The sequence below is a fragment of the Rhinoderma darwinii genome, chromosome 4 (assembly GCF_050947455.1).
Source record: "Rhinoderma darwinii isolate aRhiDar2 chromosome 4, aRhiDar2.hap1, whole genome shotgun sequence".
Taxonomy (NCBI): Eukaryota; Metazoa; Chordata; class Amphibia; order Anura; family Rhinodermatidae; genus Rhinoderma; species Rhinoderma darwinii.
In genome coordinates, this window is record NC_134690.1 from 11891951 (window position 1) to 11905042 (window position 13092).

General features: G+C 46.6%; 1 protein-coding gene across 1 annotated transcript in view; it reads right to left on the reverse strand.

Annotated features, from left to right (window-relative positions):
• LOC142759700 (L-gulonolactone oxidase-like) overlaps positions 1-13092 on the reverse strand; it is a 167850-nt gene that overhangs the window by 132398 nt on the left and 22360 nt on the right. Inside the window, exons 5-6 of the mRNA XM_075862169.1 lie at positions 5646-5736; positions 4854-5039 (exon numbers count right to left, since the gene is read on the reverse strand). Of these exons, the coding sequence (XP_075718284.1) occupies positions 4854-5039; positions 5646-5736 (277 nt within the window). The remainder of the gene's footprint in view (positions 1-4853; positions 5040-5645; positions 5737-13092) is intronic.

Here is a 13092-nt window from a genome sequence, read left to right on the forward strand (position 1 = left end):
GGGGGGTTCATACCCCAGATCCCTTTATTGCCTGTAAGAACCGGGTTAGTAAGAAACGTCTGGTGAGTCTATTAGATGAGAACGGGATGGAGCAATCAGAACAGAAAAAACTTCATAAAATCATTGGAAATTATTATGGAAAACTGTTTGAAGGGAGTCAGATTAGAGATGGCGACATAAAGGCCTATCTGAAGAGTGTGACCCTGCCAAAATTAGATCCAGCGCAGGCAGATGGCATGGCTGACCCTATATCTGAGGAGGAGGTAAAGAGGAGCATCGACTCCTTAAAAACCAAGAAGAGTCCTGGTCTGGACGGCCTGACCAGCGAGTTTTATAAGGAGTTCAGGGATTTATTGGCCCCTGACCTGGTGCAGGTATATAATGATTGCCTCTCTGCTGGGAAACTTTTACAATCGCAGTATAAATCTGTTCTAGTTCTCCTAGCAAAGAAGGGAAATCAGAAAGATTTAAAAAATTGGCGTCCATTGTCCCTGCTGAACACGGATTATAAAATCCTGGCCAAGATCTTGTATTACAGGCTGAGTGAGGTGGCGGATGATCTCATCATCCCTAATCAGACGTGTGGTGTGAAAGGCCGGACTATAGAGGACTCCTTGCTGCTGATGAGAGAATCCATGACTTATATTAAGCAGCATGAGGTGGGGACATATATAGTAGGCTTAGACCAGAGTAAGGCCTTTGATAGAGTCCATCATGACTACCTGTATCAGGTGTTGTTGGAGTACGGCCTTCCTGCGCAGTTTGTACAATGGCTGCAGGTTCTGTATAAGGAGGCAGTTAGCCGGCCTCTGATTAATGGTCACTTGGCAGACGCCTTCAGTATAAAGTCGGGTGTGCGGCAAGGCTGCCCTCTCAGCCCATTATTATATGTGTTTAGTCTGGATCCATTTTTAAGGAAATTGCAGGACAATAAAAAGTTTATGGGGTTGAAATGTCATTTGCAGAATAAAGTAGAGGAGATAAAGTTCTGCGCCTATGCGGATGACGTGACGGTCATGTTGTCTTCTGCTGGTGACTGTGCAGCTCTACAGCAAGAGATAGCCAGGTTCTCCCAGGTGTCTAATTCTGCTGTGAATATGGAGAAGAGCGAGGCCTTGTGGTTGGGAAGTGACAGCGATGTCTTCTCGGTGCCCTTCAGAACAGTTCAGGAGAAGATAAAGATTTTGGGGGTTGTGTTTGGAGCTGTGGATGAAGGGAAGGTGAACTGGGAGGAGAAGTTAGCGCTGTGTGAGCAGAAGGTGCTGAGCTGGAAGCACTGGCGGCTGACGTATCAGGAGAAGGTCCGCCTGTTGAAGAGCTTCCTCCTCCCGCTCTTCCTATATATCAGTGTGGTGTTTCCAGTACCGGATACTTTACTTCCCAGACTGACAAACGTTTTCTTCCGCTTCTTGTGGGGTAACAGGGTAAATGTAGTCAGGAGGAACATTGTCTATCTCCCTCATAAGGAAGGTGGTCTCTCCATGCCCTGCCCGGAGCTCTTCTTTAGTCTTATGTTTCTGATGAAGAATTTTTTATTTTGTAAGAATGCTGAGGTGAAGCCATGGGGCAGTTTGTTTAAAAGTCAGATCCAGCAGTTTGTGTCTGTGTGGTCAATAGGTGACCCCATAAAGAGGATCTCAGGGCGCATTAAGAATAACGTGTCTTGGTATGGAGTCAATATAATCAGGAAGATCATTAAATGGAAGATATTGTATGACGATGTCAAGTTACTCCATAGGAAGGAGTTGTACAAGAAGCTCCTTAGATGTCAGTTCACTGTCCATATACAATTGAGGGAAGCCCCGAGCCTTGATATAAGACAGGCTGCAAAAATCCTGGATGACTCTAGAGTTCCTCCGCACATGAGGGACGTGGCATGGTTAGGATTCCATGGCAAAATGTATGTTAGAGCCAACCTTAAGTGTAGATTCATGTTGGACAGATTCTGTCCTAGAGAAGAGTGTCCCCAGATACTAGAGACCATGGAACATCTACTGCTAGAGTGTCCTTTCAGTATACAATTATGGGAAGCTGTGTCCCTGTCCCTGCAGTTACCACATCTAGTGGGACAGCCATACTCTCAGCTACTGTATGGAGACTTCCAGCCTGAACTTAGTGTATATGATAGAAGTTCATTATATGTCAGAAATGTGGTGACCCTGTACCATCTGTGGTGTGCACGATGCAGCCTGGTCATCAATAAAGAAGAACTCTCCTGTAATACTGTCAGGCAGAATATCTTGGAAAGTCTTAAGACTGTGTATAGGAAAGATATGGAAAATAATTTGAATTTATACTGGAGGAATATTAATATATCATGCTTTGTTTAATATTTGTGATGTTATTAAGAGACAAGTTTTGTTCTATATTTGTCATGACTGTCTTGTAAATACATTGTAATATTTTGTTGCAAGTTTTCAAATAAAAAAGATCATTATAGTAGTTATATTCTTATATATAGGGAGCAGTATTATAGTAGTTATATTCTTGTATATAGGAGGCAGTATTATAGTATATATATTCTTGTATATAGGGGGCAGTATTATAGTAGTTATATTCTTGTATATAGGGGTAGTATTATAGTAGTTATATTCTTGTATATAGGAGGCAGTATTATAGTAGTTATATACTTGTATATAGGGGCAGTATTATAGTAGTTATATTCTTGTACATAAGGGGCAGTATTATAGTAGTTATATTCTTGTATATAGGGGGGCAGTATTATAGTAGTTATATTCTTGTATATAGGGGCAGTATTATAGTAGTTATATTCTTGTATATAGGGGCAGTATTATAGTAGTTATATTCTTGTATATAGGGGGGCAGTATTATAGTAGTTATATTCTTGTATATAGGAGCAGTATTATAGTAGTTATATTCTTGTATATAAGAGCAGTATTATAGTAGTTATATTCTTGTATATCGGGGGCAGTATTATAGTAGTTATATTCTTGTATATAGGAGCAGTATTATAGTAGTTATATTCTTGTATATAGGAGACAGTATTATAGTAGTTATATTCTTGTATATAGGGGGCAGTATTATAATAGTTCTATACTTGTATCTAGGGGGCAGTATTATAGTAGTTATATTCTTGTATATAGGGAGCAGTATTATAGTAGTTATATTCTTGTATATAGGGGCAGTATTATAGTAGTTATATTCTTGTATATAGGAGCAGTATTATAGTAGTTATATTCTTGTATATAGCGGCAGTATTATAGTAGTTATATTCTTGTATATTGGGGGCAGTAATAGTTAGCACTGGTGTAGATATTATTTGTTGTTTTTCTTTTTACAGTATCAGTGGGGCTTATAGTTTTTAGGTTGCACTGCAATGATCTGTGGTCTATCAGTATTATTGGGACAGTTCTTTAATTAATACGTTTATTTTCTGAATGTAAAGTCATTCTGGTGCTGGAATCCATAAGAGACGTGGAAGAAGACGAGAGCAGGAACAGCTATGGAAATGTCTTTGAAGTTGGGGCTAAAAACTATTGATCAGAATGTTGTTTATGATGAATCCACGACGGAGGATTTATTTGATATAAAGAAAATGTGATCAATTCTCCAGGGATCAAATCCAATGTCAACGGTGAGGTCACCGGATTACAAGACAACCAGTAAGATGACACAGACATAACTAACGGGAATGACCGAGTCTGCAAAATGAATTGCAAATTTGGACAAAGAATGAAAATAGGTTGATCTGGATTGAGTAAGTTATATACAGGGACCACAGACAGTATCACACATGATAGGATTAGATACAGTAGCTCACATGATAGGATTAGATACACAGCTCAGTAGACAGTATCACACATGATAGGATTAGATACACGGCTCAACAGACAGTATCACACATGATAGGATTAGATACACAGCTCAGCAGACAGTATCACACATGATAGGATTAGATACACGGCTCAGCAGACAGTATCACACATGATAGGATTAGATACAGTAGCTCAGCAGACAGTATCACACACGATAGGATTAGATATATCAGTTTAGTAGACAGTATCACACATGATAGGATTAGATACACAGCTCAGCAGACAGTATCACACATGATAGGATTAGATACAGAAGCTCAGCAGACAGTATCACACATGATAGGATTAGATACACAGCTCAGCAGACAGTATCACACATTATAGGATTAGATACACAGTTCAGCAGACAGTATCACACACGATAGGATTAGATACACAGCTCAGCACACAGTATCACACATGATAGGATTAGATACACAGTTCAGCAGACAGTATCACACACGATAGGATTAGATACAGCGGCTCACCAGACAGTATCACACATGATAGGATTAGATATATCAGTTTAGTAGACAGTATCACACACACAATAAGATTAGATACACCTTCTAAGTAGACAGTCACAGATGATGTGTTTAGATACAGTAATTTAGCAGAACAGTATCACACATGATAGGATTAGATACACCGCTCAATAGAACAATATTACATTTGATTGGCTTAGATATAGCGGCACAGCAAACAGTATCACAGCTGGCTTAGATATTCTGCCTTAGCAGCACATCAGTAGATCAGTAAATATTCACCATATATAACTCTGCAGTGATTTATTTTATAATACACATTTATCCTCATGTTTCTGATACAGAGATTTTGATTCTTTTAACCTTCACACATCTGTAAAGTCACAAGGTAAATTCTGCCTTCTTGCCGCCACCACTAGGGGGAGCTCACTACACATGGATTTCCACTGTAGGCTCCCAGTAATGGTGTCTGCAGGCAGCCATCACTTCATCCTTTATAGTGACGGTGGGGGTCATACCTGGCTGGACAGGGCTCGGAGCAGCTATATATTACCTCTGGCAGGTTGGAGGAGTGCTGTATCTCCTGCAGGTGGAAGGCAGCCTTACATTGCAGAGTGACGGTGAGAATGACACCCAGAGACCCCAGATGAAGTCTGGCTGCTTGGAAAATTTCAGAGTTCACTGACTCGGAGCATTCCAAGATCTCGCCCGAAGCCGTCATCATCGTCAGCGCCACAACCTGTGTATAATGAAGGATATAGCGTTATGTAATGTGTCTATAGCACTACTGTACCCAGCAGTTCTCGTCCACTGAGCATCAGGAGATAGGACCAGCGACATGAGCCCAAGACATGAAGCAGACAGCTGGATTCTGAAGATACATTCGGACATTCTGAATAAATAGAGGGGGGTCCCCGTTCAGGACCCTCATTAGTTAACCACATCTCTCACTCTGGAGGACCCGGCACATCCATGCACTACACAGACACCACATTGACTTTAATGAGAATGGTGTAATACTTCATTTCTCCTGTGGTGGTGCTGCAGGGAAATTAAACACTTGCTGCCGGATTTCTCCACAGATCACATCTGATCGCTGCGGGTCCCAGCAGCAGGAAAACTTGTGATCAGCTTATTTTTGATGGACCGTTATGTACGTGGTTCTCTGCTTTGTAGAATGCCTTATTTTTAAGACAGTCCGTATCCATTAATCAGCCAACCCGCTCAGCCGTTCACGGTCATCCATGACTATTTTCTCCTAAAAATGGCCACAGGGGGCACTGTAGGTGACCCTGCATGACAAGGCCAATTGGCATTTACTAGTTCACTCTCTGACCCATCATACCTGTGTAGCCAGTATGCCATGAGTGATGCCAGTATTGTGGGTTCCTGTCCCGATAACGCCGCCTGCTGCGACTTCAGACACTGCGCCAATGCTGTAGAATAAAAACGGGATTAATATGCGAATGTATGAGGAGTGTTGTTCAAAAAGTTTTCCCTTAGGACAAGGAATCGGTTCCACGCACTGCGTACAACGTCTTATTATGTGTCTGCTCCCCACCAAATGCGATCACCCCATCACTCCCTGTCACCAGTGGGCTCCCTTTTAATTGTCCTATTTCATTTTTGCTGCTTTCCTGTTAACTCTCAGGCTGGAGGATTGTCTTTCTCCCCCAACCCCCTGCTGGTTCGGTGTCTGCACAAAGCATGCTGAGCGGGTTTGGATTCTGGGCGGGGCAGCGCTTTATGAGAGCTTAGTCAAGGTGAGCGGGTATGTCAGCACGGTGACGCCTTCCAAGTAGCCACCAGCTGAATTTTAAATGCAGCTCTGGATGGGATTGGAGTCTAAGACACCTTGATGATCAGTAAATAAATGGCTCTCCAGATTTTAGGCGACTACACTCTATGGCTGTCAGGGCATGCTGGGACCTGTAGTCTCCCAGTAGCTATAGGGTCAGAGGATGCAGCAGAATATTGGCAATATATCTCAGCATAATATTGAAAGTTTTTCAAGTACAAAATCCAAAGTCCACAAAGTGATGTCATTAGTGATGTCATTAGTGATGTCATTAGGCCTAAAATTATTAGTCGGCGATTTGATATGTAAATAGTGAAATATGACAAACACAGCTCGCACGAGGATCACACGACTACATCAATATTCATTCATCTGGATACTGGGACACTGCGTCACCTTCATTCCCACGAGAACTAAAATATCATCATCTCAGGTGCTGGACGTGACCTTCATGGCGCCCGCGTGGATTCATCAAATGTCAGATGTAATTTATGTCTCGTGTGTATAAAGCGGCTGCGCCAAAGTCTCCCGGGACAGTCGCTAACTACAGACGTCCTAAGAGAAACACCAACGCTCTTCACCTCCGACAGTTTACTAAATGCATAAAGAAGGCTAAAGAAAAACCTTACCAACAAGTGCGACCTCCCGGGAGATCAGCACACTCCTGTCCTGAAATACTCTGTGCTGCTGGAGGCTCTACTCCTTTCACTATTTAAGGACCTATTCATGCAGTTCGGTCAAACCGTGATATGGCCGCAATGTGTGAATATACCCTAACTTTCAGTTTGTGACCTCTGACAAGATCAGCATGCTCCTCTCCTGAAATACTCTGTGCTGCTACTACTTCCAGTATGTAATCCTCAGTCTGTGACCTCCCACTTTTCCTTATTCACCTCCTCACATCATGACCCTGTGCCTTTCACAAGATCAGAATGCTTTTCTTCTGAAATACTCTGTGCTGCTCGGGGAGTCTGCTTCTTCTACTATGTCACTCTCAGTCTGTGACCTCCCACAAGATCCTGAAATAATCTGTGCTGCTTATGATCCTGCTACTACCAATATGTAATCCTCAGTCTGTGACCTCCTGCAAGATCTGCAAACTCTTCTCCTAAAATACTCTGTGCTGCTAAGGACTCTGTTACTTCTAATATGTAACTCTCAGTCCTTGGTGTAATGGCAGGAAGGAGGTGAAGGGAAAGTGAGCCCTAATCTACCCACCGCCCTGTCCCTGCCTACTTGCAACGACCCGCCCTAGGCGACGAGGTACAACTGGGCGGCGGTCCCTACGCTGTCTAAGTGCACGGGAAAACAAACAGGGAACACGCAAGGGAAGGGGCAATAGCCACGGAACGCCACAAGGAAACGGAGCGGCGAACGAACAGTCAGGACCAGGACGAAGTGAGTACACCCGAGCGGGCACGGAGACAGAAGCAAGCCAGGGGCAAAGCAAAGCAGGTCAAGCAGAACTGCAGCAAGGCAGAAGCACGGCAGAAGCAGGCTGGAGCAAGCAGCAGTGGGGCCAGGAATCCAAAAGAATTACAAGCACTGAGGGAGAGAACAGGGCAGGTAATAAAGGACAGGGGGCGGAGCTAACTCCGACAGACCAGGCCGCGATAGGCTCTCCCACTCCTGAGCCTGCCACCCTGGTTGGTGGGAGATGGTGTCAGTCGAGCAGGTCTGGCCTCAGGTGTGGATTGATTAATCCCAGGAGTATACCTAGATGAAGTACCTGGCAGATCCCTAACAGTACTCCCCCTTTTATGAGGGGCCACCGGACCCTTACTAAGGGGACCCGGTTTAGTGGGGAAGATAAGGTGGAACCTCCTGATCAATACCCCAGCGTGAACATCACGGGCAGGTACCCAAGTCCTCTCCTACGGCCCGTATCCTCTCCAATGGACCAGGTACTGGAGGGAGCCCTGGATCATCCTACTGTCCATAATCTTGGCCACCTCGAATTCCACCCCCTCAGGGGTGAGAACGGGAACAGGAGGTATCCTCGAGGGGGACCAGGACGGGGAGCAGCGTTTAAGGAGGGAGGCATGGAAGACGTCATGTATGCGAAAGGATGGGGGGAGCTCCAGACGGAAGGAAACAGGGTTGAGGACTTCAATGATCTTATAAGGTCCAATAAATCGGGGAGCAAACTTCCTGGACGGGACCTTAAGGCGCAAGTTCCTGGACGACAACCAGACCAAATCCCCGACGACAAATCGGGGGTTAGCAGAACGTCTACTATCCGCCTGAATCTTTTGTGCGCTCTGGGACGCCTCTAGGTTCTTCTGAACCTGGGCCCAGACAGTGCACAGTTCCCGATGAACATCCTCTACCTCAGGATTATTGGAACAACCAGGGGAGACGGAGGAGAACCTTGGGTTAAACCCGAAATTACAGAAAAACGGGGAGACCCCTGACGAGTTACTGACCCGGTTATTCAGGGAAAATTCAGCAAGGGGAAGGAATGAGACCCAATCGAATTGACAGTCAGAGATGAAACACCTTAAATATTGTTCCAGGGATTGGTTGGTCCTTTCCGTTTGGCCATTAGTTTCGGGATGGAAGGCGGAGGAGAAGGACAGATCAATCTCCAACTTTTTACAAAAAGCTCTCCAAAATAAGGAAACAAATTGTACCCCTCTGTCAGAAACGATATTGACTGGGGCCCCATGGAGACGCAGGATGTGTTTCACAAACAAAGAAGCTAACGTCTTGGCGTTAGGTAGCTTCTTAAGGGGCACAAAGTGGCACATCTTGCTGAAGCGGTCGACTACCACCCACACCACCGACTTGCCCTGAGATGGAGGCAAATCGGTGATAAAATCCATGGAGATATGGGTCCAAGGTCTCTGGGGAATGGGCAAGGAACGTAGTAGGCCCGCAGGTCGGGACCTAGGGGTTTTGGACCTAGCGCAAACCTCACAAGCGGCGACGTAAGCCCTAACGTCTTTAGGCAACCCAGGCCACCAATAGTTTCTGGTAATGAGGTGTTTGGTGCCCAAGATGCCAGGATGACCAGATAGAGCGGAGTCATGGTTTTCCCTGAGTACCCTCAGCCGGTATTGCAGGGGAACAAACAGTTTGTCCCCAGGTACGTTCCCGGGAGCTGCACCCTGATCAGCCGCGATATCAGAAGCTAAATCAGAATCCGTGGCAGAGACGATTATACCAGGGGGTAAAATACAAGCAGGATCCTTCTCGGAAGGAGGATTGGCCATGAAACTACGTGACAGAGCATCAGCCTTAATATTCTTGGACCCAGCCCTATAGGTAACCAAGAAATTAAATCTGGTAAAGAATAGTGCCCACCGAGCTTGTCTAGGATTAAGCCTCCGGGCCGATTCTAGGAAAACCAGATTCTTGTGATCCGTAAGGACCGTTACCTGGTGTCTGGCCCCCTCCAGGAAGTGCCGCCACTCCTCAAAAGCCCATTTAATGGCTAGAAGTTCGCGGTTGCAAATATCATAGTTACTCTCCGTGGGCGAAAACTTCCTAGAGAAGTAAGCACAGGGGCGGAGATGGGTGAGGGAGCTGGTACCCTGGGACAAGACGGCCCCCACTCCCACCTCGGAAGCGTCAACCTCCACAATAAATGGCTCCTCTTGGTTGGGCTGAATCAGCACGGGGGCCGAGATAAAGCACTTCTTGAGAGTCTCAAAGGCCTGGACGGCCTCAGGGGGCCAATGGAGGACATCAGCACCCTTGCGGGTAAGGTCCGTAAGAGGCTTAGCGACGACCGAGAAGTTGGCAATAAATCTCCTGTAATAGTTGGCGAACCCTAAAAAACACTGTAACGCCTTAAGGGAGGCAGGTTGGACCCATTCCGCCACAGCCTGAACCTTGGCAGGGTCCATGCGGAATTCATGAGGAGTGAGGATTTGCCCTAAAAATGGTATCTCCTGTACCCCAAAGACACATTTTTCAGTCTTAGCAAACAGATTATTCTCCCGAAGGACCTGGAGCACCTTCCTGACATGCTCCACGTGGGAGGACCAGTTCTTGGAAAACACCAGTATGTCATCAAGGTACACAACAAGAAAATTACCCAGGTACTCTCTCAGGATTTCATTAATAAAATTCTGGAAGACAGCAGGGGCATTACACAACCCAAAGGGCATGACCAGGTATTCGAAATGACCCTCGGGTGTGTTGAACGCAGTTTTCCACTCATCCCCCTCTTTGATGCGGATAAGGTTATATGCCCCCCGTAGATCGAACTTAGAAAACCATTGGGCTCCCTGAACCTGATTAAAAAGATCCGGAATCAAAGGAAGTGGGTACTGGTTCCTTACGGTGACCTTATTCAGGTTACGATAATCAATGCACGGCCTAAGACCACCATCCTTCTTCCCCACGAAGAAGAAGCCAGCACCTACAGGAGAAGTCGAGGGGCGAATGAAACCCTTGGCCAGGCATTCTTGGATATATACCCTCATCGCTTCACGTTCAGGACATGAAAGATTAAATATCCTACCCTTAGGAAGCTTGGCACCAGGCACCAAATCGATAGCGCAATCGTAATCTCTATGGGGGGGCAACACCTCGGAGGCCTCCTTAGAAAACACATCGGCGGAGTCCTGAACAAACTCAGGAAGCGTGTTTACCTCCTCCCGGGGAGAAATAGAGTTAACAGAAAGACATGACATAAGACATTCATTACCCCATTTGGTAAGCTCCCCAGTATTCCAATCAAATGTGGGATTATGCAACTGCAACCAGGGAAGGCCTAAAACCAGATCAGACGATAATCCCTGCATCACCAGTACAGAGCACTGCTCCAAATGCATGGAGCCAACCAGGAGTTCAAAAACAGGAGTATGCTGAGTAAAATAACCATTAGAAAGGGGGGTTGAGTCGATTCCTACTACAGGGATAGGATAAGGCAAATCAATAAAAGGCATCTTTAGAGACATAGCAAATTCCACAGACATGATATTAGCAGATGAGCCAGAATCCACGAAAGCACTGCCCGTGGCAGACCGGCCAGCAAACGAGACCTGAAAGGGAAGCAAAATTTTATTGCGTTTCACATTAACGGGAAATACCTGTGCGCCCAAGTGACCTCCCCGATGATCACTTAGGCGCGGAAGTTTTCCGGCTTCTTATTCTTGCGCCTGGGACAGGTGTTCAGTAGATGCTTGTCGTCCCCACAGTAGAAGCAGAGACCATTCATTCTGCGAAACTCCCTACGTTGTCGAGGGGACATGGAGGCCCCGAGTTGCATAGGTACCTCCGAGTCCTCCATAGAGGGGCGAGGAGACGGGACCTCGGGGGGGATCGCAGAAAAGTCAGAGGGGAGCACACTGAAGCGTTCTAGCTGACGTTCCCTGAGACGTCGGTCAAGTCGTACTGCTAGGGCCATAACCTGGTCAAGGGAGTCAGACGAGGGGTAGCTAACCAGCAGATCCTTCAGGGCGTCAGATAATCCTAACCTAAACTGGCACCTTAGGGCCGGATCGTTCCACTGAGAAGCTACGCACCACTTCCTAAAATCAGAACAGTATTCCTCAACCGGTCTCCTACCCTGACGTAAGGTCACCAGCTGACTCTCGGCTAAAGCAGTCCTGTCAGTCTCGTCGTAAATGAGTCCGAGGGCAGAGAAAAAACGATCAACAGAGGAAAGTTCAGGGGCGTCAGTAGCCAAGGAGAAGGCCCACTCTTGGGGCCCTTCCTGGAGTCGGGATATGATGATACCCACCCGCTGGTTCTCGGAACCTGAGGAGTGGGGCTTTAGGCGGAAATACAGTCTGCAACTCTCCCGGAAGGAGAGAAACGTCTTACGGTCCCCTGAGAACCGGTCAGGTAACTTGAGGTCGGGTTCTAGAGGTGAGGTGAGGGGTACTACTAAAGCAGCGTCACCCTGATTGACCCTTTGGGCCAGGGCCTGGACCTGTAGGGAGAGGCCCTGCATCTGCTGGGTCAGGGTCTCAAGGGGGTCCATGATAGCGTCAGCGTAGGAGAAATGGTAGACTAGGTAAGGGCTTGTAATTATGTAATGGCAGGAAGGAGGTGAAGGGAAAGTGAGCCCTAATCTACCCACCGCCCTGTCCCTGCCTACTTGCAACGACCCGCCCTAGGCGACGAGGTACAACTGGGCGGCGGTCCCTACGCTGTCTAATTGCACGGGAAAACAAACAGGGAACACGCAAGGGAAGGGGCAATAGCCACGGAACGCCACGAGGAAACAGAGCGGCGAACGAACAGTCAGGACCAGGACGAAGTGAGTACACCCGAGCGGGCACGGAGACAGAAGCAAGCCAGGGGCAAAGCAAAGCAGGTCAAGCAGAACTGCAGCAAGGCAGAAGCACGGCAGAAGCAGGCTGGAGCAAGCAGCAGTGGGGCCAGGAATCCAAAAGAATTACAAGCACTGAGGGAGAGCACAGGGCAGGTAATAAAGGACAGGGGGCGGAGCTAACTCCGACAGACCAGGCCGCGATAGGCTCTCCCACTCCTGAGCCTGCCACCCTGGTTGGTGGGAGATGGTGTCAGTCGAACAGGTCTGACCTCAGGTGTGGATTGATTAATCCCAGGAGTATACCTAGATGAAGTACCTGGCAGATCCCTAACACTTGGCCTCCCGCAAGATAAGCACAACCCTCTCCTGAAATACTCTGTGCTGCTTAGAACCCTGATACTTTCAATATGTAACTCTCAGTCCTTGACTTCCCACAAGATTAGCAAACTCCTCTCCTTAAATACTCGGTGCTGCTAGGAGACCCTGCTCCTTTTACTAGTAAGCAATATTCACACAGTACAGTCAAACCACGATATGACTGCACTGTGTGAATATACCCTAACTCTCAGTCTGTGACCTCTCACAAGATCAGCACACCCCTCTCCTGAAATACTCTGTATTGCTTAGAACCCTGCTACTTCCAATTTGTAACTTTCTGTGTCTGTGTCTGTGGATGTCTGTGACATCCCGCAAAATCAGTACTTTCCTCTCCTGAAATACTCTGTGCTGCTGGGGACCCTGTTACTTGTAATATGTAACCCT